At 35.5% G+C, this 7940-nt stretch overlaps 1 protein-coding gene across 1 annotated transcript; it reads left to right on the top strand.

The window, feature by feature from the left end:
- The first annotated feature begins 461 nt into the window (after positions 1-461).
- LOC126815780 (peroxisomal membrane protein PEX14) lies at positions 462-5650 on the top strand. The gene is made up of 4 exons (XM_050541716.1): positions 462-750; positions 1787-1974; positions 2516-2700; positions 3327-5650. The coding sequence occupies exons 1-4, from the start codon at positions 468-470 to the stop codon at positions 3682-3684; spliced, it is 1014 nt and encodes a 337-aa protein (XP_050397673.1). The 5' UTR covers positions 462-467; the 3' UTR covers positions 3685-5650.
- The last annotated feature ends 2290 nt before the right edge of the window (positions 5651-7940 follow it).

Raw genomic sequence — 7940 nt, 5'->3', positions numbered from 1 at the left:
TTTTAATTTTGAATTGTTTCTCCCGCTGTTTTATTATGGGTATTTAGCTAACAAATGCATGGAAAGATGCAGAACATTTTGACAGATGTTTGGGTTTTTTTATTGCGTAACTTATAGGCTAACGTTTTTAGATATGAAATGGGGTTAACGTTATGTTTTTAGAAAATGTCATTCGATCAACAGATGGCATTATTTTATTTAACAGAAAAAGGTTTTGTTATGTAAGTAATGAGGATCTTGATTTTGTAGCTATAAGGCCTTTTATATGAATCTTATTTCGTGCAGCATGGTTGTGCGTGTACATTGATTCTTTTGTATTTTCCACCCAAACTTTTGGATGGCTGGAGAAATATCGATTGTCGACTTAAAATACATCTCTAGTCTGGTTAATCGGGAGTTTATTGAAGGTCAGCTTTTATGACGTACACGTGGGCTTCCCCAATTCCACAGTTCCGGTACGATTCAACATGGCTGAAGAAAGCAACAAAATTTCTGAAGTCACGAAAGAGATCTTAGCCCCAGATGAAGAGCCCCGGGAAAATCTTGTTTCAACGGCCGTAAAGTTTCTTCAAAACCCCAAAGTTCAATCTAGCTCACTTACTCACAAAAAGGCATTCTTAGAAAAGAAAGGGTTGACAAAGCAAGAAATAGATTTGGCCATAGACAGATCAGGAATATCGAAAACTGAAAGTAGAGTAGGGTTACAGTCTCCCCCATTACAGCAATCGGCACATCCAGCTAATAATATAGGTTAGATTTGTTATTGTATCACACTTTAGCTAATATTGACATTTTTTTTGCATACTAATAATTATTTCAAAGGACATAACGATCTCTGATTTATCTAAAACATTGAATTGGTGTTTTTATTTGATTAGGGTAGGGTAGGGAGCGGAAAACATGAATATAATTAAATTTTTTCTCTCTGCGTCTAAAGTACAACACAAAATTGGTTTTATCATAACATCGGCTTAATCAGTGCATGTAAAATTTTCAACAAAGACAGATTATTCTGTCAAGTCTCAAGAAACAGATCGCATAGACTCTAATGACATTGACAATTTTAGTTTTGACTTTTGACCTAATTCAAATTGGTATACCAGTTATTTTAAGTGAATATTGCTAAGCCTGTAAATAAAGTAACTGTCATAGTCAATGTCAGGCATAAATTAAGGCAAAATCCATTATATACGTGTTTGGCACATTTGCGTGCATGTCAAAGAACCTGAGACTGATGGAATTGTAGGCAGGAACGCATCTGTCTGGATAAAATTTCCCTCATGGTACACTGTATTAGTCAGGTTGGTGCAGAACAGTAGGATGTTAATTAAGCCACATTTCATTTCATTTCTCTTAATTTATTTTTCCTGTTTATTAGAAATTGGGGGGTTAGAGGGCCTAGTGGTTTAACGCGTGCGCATGAAATCATAAGGTTTGTTATTGATTCTAGTGGGGTGGTTTTGATTCCCCGCTTGTATGTGACAAGGGAGTCTGGTCACATGTCCAACTTTGTGGGTTTTATCCGGGTACATCAGTTTCCTCCCACTGCTTAAGATTCCTACACACAAGTGAATTATTGAAATAAAATTGAACCATATAGTCACAAATTAAGCTAGTTGGTGTCGAGTGGACGTTAAACCCTATTCTCTCTCTCCCATTATAAATTTCAGATAGAAAAGTTTGAAGGTTGAAAAGATGATGTAATTATTGAAGGAATTAATAAAACTTTACTACCAATACACACAATGGAAATAAACTCAAAAAAAATCTGTCATTTCTTTTTTAGTTCCATATAACCCTTCCCAGTATGAATTGTCAAGATGGGAGAAAGCGCGCGCCTGGACCTCATCTGCTTTGATTGTAGCTGCTGTAGCTTATGCTGGATACCATTTCTACAGAACGTACATCAAGCCATTAATATTTGGTCAGATATCCTCCGAAAACAGACTGGAAAGACTGGAAAAACAAATTCAGGTTCGTATTATTATACTTCTGTTTTCTAATTAATCAGATACAATTTTAAATTGTCATTGAGTGGCGTGATTTCTATATGATACATACATGTGATGAGTCAGGTCACATTCCAAACCTTGTGGGTTTTCTCCTGGTTTCAGGACTAACATAACATATGGTACAATTTTATTTCAATAATTTGCATGTGCATTGGGGTCTTTGGCAGTAGAAGGAAACCAGAGGACCTGGAGAAAACCCACGAGGTTGGACAGGTGACCCTACTCCTTGCAACAGTTGACTCAATGATAGACCTTATGATAAAATGCGCACATGCTAACCATTCCACCATCCAACCCCCCACCCCCACCCCCCCGTCCTGAAATGACCTACTTTAATAAAAATGTATTTTTGAATAAATATTTTAAGTTAATAACATTGCTTGAGCTTCTTTGAATTTTCAAGTGCATCTTGAATTTGTAAGTTATATTATGTTGTGATGCTTTCTTATATTTTCATTTTATTATTTTTTACTTTCAATTTTGTTATTTTTTTTTTATTTTAGGAGATACAAACAGAAACAATTGAAAGCACAAAACAAATACAAGAAAGTTTAAAAACGATACAAACTGTATTAACACAACAACAGATTGCTAACTCCGAACGTACATTGTTAAAACAACACGATTTAAATGGTATTGGTGAAATTAAAACAGAAATTCAATCGTTAAAAGGCTTACTTTTAAACAGGTAACATAATATGATAATTTCTTTTCTTTTTATTGGGAGGGGAGGGGGGAGGGGGTAATAGCATTGTCAAGTGGTTTAATGTGTGCACTTTAGATCATAAGGTCAGTAATTAAGTGAAGTGAAATGGTTACGAGCCCAAGCTTGAACATGACAAGGAGAAGGGTGGCCTGTCCAACCTCATGGTTTTTCACTGGGTCCACTGGTTTGTATCAAGTGGACATTAAGCCCCATTTCTCTCTATCTCTCTTTATATTTAGTAAGAGATAGTCAAATGTAAAGATATTAGTTATCCCTCAAGCATTTGATTCGCTTGAAATTGTCTGACAATACTGCTCCCTATAGTGCCCCTATCTGTGAACTGTGAACTGTTTAAGGACCATGCACTAGTTGTCTGATGCCGGTAGTTTGAGTCATTCTAAAGAGCAGTAGTTTTGAGCCGTTTTGAACATGAACTACAAAATTACAATGCCAAAAGGAAAATTATAGTTTTTGTGGAAGATTTTGTGCAAACATCTAAGTTTTAAAAAAAGGCTTTTTATTTCTTATTTATTCTTCATTGGTTGGATTGGTGCAGAAAAGTAGGACATTAAACCCCATTTCATTTTATTTTATTTCCCTATTTTCAGACGTCAGTTTGCTCCGGTTCCTAGTGTTTCTCCTGTCTTACCATCCTGGCAACTTCCTGCAAGTTCTTCTTCAACTTCACAAACACAGGATGACCAAAAAGATGACGATTCTAGTCGAACGGATTTATCTAATGATAATGATAAGATTGAAACAATCCAAAATTCTACGAGTCAAACAGACTTATCTTCCCCTGTGGATGATCCATCCGTTTTGAATTCTGATGAAAAAAATGAAACTAAAGAAACGATTAAATCCGTTGATTTAGAAAATATAGAATCAAAATTATTAAATGGTGATTCTGAAACCAAAGATTTAAACAATAGTGAAATAGTCGAACCTGTTATTCAGGTGGCTTAAGATAAGCATTTTTATACACCCACATTTGCATTTGGACATACATTGTGGTCGCCCCTGTCCGTCCGCCTGGATGTCCGTCCGTCTGTCCATCCACAATTTGTTTGTGGACACTCTACAGGTCACAATTTTTATCCGATTTTGACGAAACTTGAAATATAGGTTTATCTCCAAAAGTCTCGGTTCCTGTTGATATTGTCATGTATCACAAACTTTTTCAGCTTGTTCTCTATCCATCTCTTGCAAAATGCAGGTGTATCTTGCATGACAAGCGCTGATGTATTTTTAAAGTCGTTGATACTGATCAAGAATTTTTCAGACAATATCTATCTTATTTTTCAATGGCTTAATCCATGCTAAAATGTATTCAAATCGAATATGTAATATTTAATTCAGAAAAAAAATAATAAATGGTAGATGTTCTCCCTGTTTGGATTCAATCAGACTAAAAAGAGGCCCATCAAAAGATTTTACCCAACACTTAGGGTGGTGCTAGTTTGTTTATATCATCTGCAAAGGGATGTCAAATGATTCATTTTATAAATACTGAAAGGAATTGGACCCTTTTTAGACTGATATTTCTTGTAGAGATTCAAATTTGACAATGTTGTAGTTTGCAATTTAATTAAACATGCATTATGCAAGAGCTAAATCTGCCAATTTCTTTAGGCCTGAAATGTTATCTAAATTATTAATTAGACATTAATTAACTTATCCAGACTGTAACCAACTCCCGATGTCATCGCTAGCCTGTGGTATTTAGTGGATTTGAATACATTTTGTGATGGATAATTTAACATAAAAATTAACTTATCCAGACCATAATCAGCTCAGCCTGTGATATTAAGTAGATTTGAATACATTTTGTGATGGATAAATTAACATAAAAATGGATAATCTAGACTTTGTTTATTATCGTGCCAATATTAATAATAACGATTGAGGTTGGCCTAAAATTGAATCGCTAATATCTCGGTTCAGAGTGAATCAGTTTGACTGAAATTTTCAGCAGATTCTGTTTTCATTATCTATATTTTAACTGTTATAGCGAAAACTGTCAGCTCTTTATCTTATCTTACCTAATGCTGCTTTAATTCAAAATGTTTGAAATTAAACTTGAATGATAGAAATTTTTGAAAAGGAAATTATGTTAATTATTACCAAATTATTATTTTATTTAAGGGCTAATTGGAATGAAAATTGTTAATATGTATGTATCTACTGGTATTTGTGGATTTGAAATAATTGAGTGAATGCCAGATGATAGATTAAATATAAAACCTTTTTTTTGGCTATGATTTCAGATCTTAATTGCTACCTGTATATTCTAGACCTGAGTTGTTATTAATACCTGTAAATTCCAGGTCTGAGTTTCTATACCTACCTGTATAATCACAGCCTGATTTGCTATAGATACCTGTATAGACCCAGTCTGAGTTGCTATAGAAACCTGTATAGACCCAGTCTGAGTTGCTATAGATACCTGTATATACCGGGTCTAGCTTGCTGTATATACCGGGTCTAGCTTGCTGTATATACCGGGTTTGGTTTGCTATAGATACCTATATATACCAGATCTGGGTTGTTATAGATACCTGTTTATACCAGGTCTTGGTAGCTACCCTGTATATACCAGATCTGGGTTGCTATAGATACCTGTATATACCAGGACTGGAATGCTATAGATACCTATATATACCAGGTCTGGGTAGCTATAGGTATCTGTATATATACCGGGTCTGGGTTGCTATAGATTTCTGTATGTACTGGGTCTGGGATGCTATTGACACCTGTATATAACAGGTCTAGGTTGCAATAGAATATAGATAAATGTATATACCCGGTCTGATGAGTATATCAAGCATTGATTTATTTTCTTGTATGGATGATTTATTAATTATTTAAAATGATGTTATTTAAAGAGTAAATGTTGAGAAAATGATAAATTTTATAATAAAAATGAATGGAATTGATAGTATTAATTGTTACTGTTTCATGTAGAAATTCTTTGGTTTCCAGACTGTCATACTCCTTTACATGGTTACCAGGTGCCCTTTGAGTGCCTGATAGTGAAAACTTGCTTTTGTCCTGTCTGTGGTGTAGAAATGACAGTATATTCAAAATACAGAGGACGTCATGTAATTCCATGTGGCAGAGTTGGCAATACAGGCGGTACATGGGGGGCACGGTGATTCAGTGAGTAAGACATTGTCTCGCTACCCTGAATCCCGTGTTCGATCCCTGCAGTGGCTGAGTGAGTTCATCGGGATTTCCCAGCATGGTTCCTCCTTGTCAGCGGTGCAGGACCGAGGGCTTGGCAAGGGACAATGTATAGTCATTTGGATGGGATGAAAAACTGAGGTCATGTGTACACATTGGCGTGTACGTAAAAGATCCCTTGGCTGATGGAATTCGATATAAGAGTAGGTAGTGGCACTGTCTGGGCAACATTTCCCTCATAGCAAACTCTTTGGCGCATGCCATCTTCATTAGCTCAGTAGGAGCAGAACAGTAGGCTGTTAAACTGCCATTTCATTTCACTTCATTTACAGGCAATACAATTGAGCTGTCTTGCCTTTACATATTATTCCTTTGTATTTTCTACACATCCCTCAAAACTTTATAGAAGCAATATTTTTATTAATTTATATTAAAAAACCCCAATCACACACTTTTTTTGAATGCAGTTAAAACATGCTATACTCGTCGCTTCTTTCATACTAACTCAGGCTGCCTGTCTACGGTTAGCTCCGCTTGAGAACATGCACTAAACTAGTTGACCGATATTTTAAGTCGTAAATCGACGATTTTAGTAGGTATACTTCGAGAATTTTGAGAAATATTTATTACGCATCTATTCAATAAAAGTGAAAAGGTTTATTTGTTCTTTATGTGTATGGCTGGTGTGAAGCGGAGTAGAACCGCATTGCAGACTAGTACACTACTTTTTGGATATGGCGGCAATTCAGTGCAGAGATCTATTCTCGAAGTATGAAGTAGATGCACCGCTGTGTGCAGAATGCGTTTTAACTAATTGCATGTTCTGGATGACCAGTGTGTCCGTGGGAATTCGTGACTAATTTATATTGTCTGGGTTGTTTTTTTTGTGCCAGTTTGCATAGAATTGGCAAGTTGTTAACAAACAACTAGAAATTGTATTAAAGGTCGTTTGACCTTTAGTATCCGCTTTATTAGACTTCTCTTAACTTCGTGACATTTTCAAAGTCAATCAAAATATTTGTGGCGAAGCAGTGTGGTTTGTTTAGTAGATATATTCTCCAGCCCCATTGCCTGTTTTAAAACACAATATTTTAAAAGTAAAGAATACCTTTAAAGGTGACAGGTTGATACTATGGTGTAACATATAGTATTATACCTATATAGAATATAAATAACGTCTATACATGTATACCTATTAACTGACAGGTGCTCGTTACAGGGGAACCCCCACCATTCACTTGTCACACCATCCCTTTCGTATAATGACATAATATATACGTAAGCATTGTGTAATCGACACTATAGGGTAACCCCCTAATGTAAAGAGAAAAACTGTTATTGTGTGATAATAGGTTTTTCATTTGCATAAAACTGATCCTTTTCGTGATAAGTCGGGTTTGTTGGTTATCCAGGTAGTAAAATACTAAACCAATATAAAAATATTACTGGCAATGTTTCACTTTTTAAAACTAAGCTGATCATGCTCTGAACTCAAATTGAAATGGGGTTTAACGTCCTATATTCCTACAAGAATCGGGTATTTGAATATCGATATACGTCATACAGTGTGCTTTTCGAAACCCAACTGTCCTGTGTGCCTTTATGTGTCCGCCAATGTGTTTCACACATTTTTTAAACACACAACTCAAGGTTCTGACGGGACCTCGGTTTTTCACCCCAACCGAATGATTAGACACTGTTCTCTGTCATGCCCTCTGCCCAACACCACTGACAAGGGGAATAAACCACACTTACAAATCCTACCAAAATTGGGATCGAACCCAGGGCCTCCAATAACAATAAAATTAAAATACAGAGAAGTTAGAATGGAGATTCTAGTATTGTTTAACAATGGTGTCTTTTGTTTTTATTATTTAACAATGGCGACCATGTAAGATAAAAGAGTTTTCTGATGAACAATAGTAATTAACTAATGAAGCACCTCTCTTGTCTCGTCATTTATTCATCTCTTTCATCAAACTAGTCTCGACTTTATAAAAACACCGAGTTTCTAATTCTACTAATATTTACAACACGGG

The sequence above is a fragment of the Patella vulgata genome, chromosome 3 (assembly GCF_932274485.2).
Source record: "Patella vulgata chromosome 3, xgPatVulg1.2, whole genome shotgun sequence".
Taxonomy (NCBI): Eukaryota; Metazoa; Mollusca; class Gastropoda; family Patellidae; genus Patella; species Patella vulgata.
The sequence above is the reverse complement of the archived record's forward strand: the minus strand, read 5'-3'. Positions and strand labels throughout refer to the sequence as shown.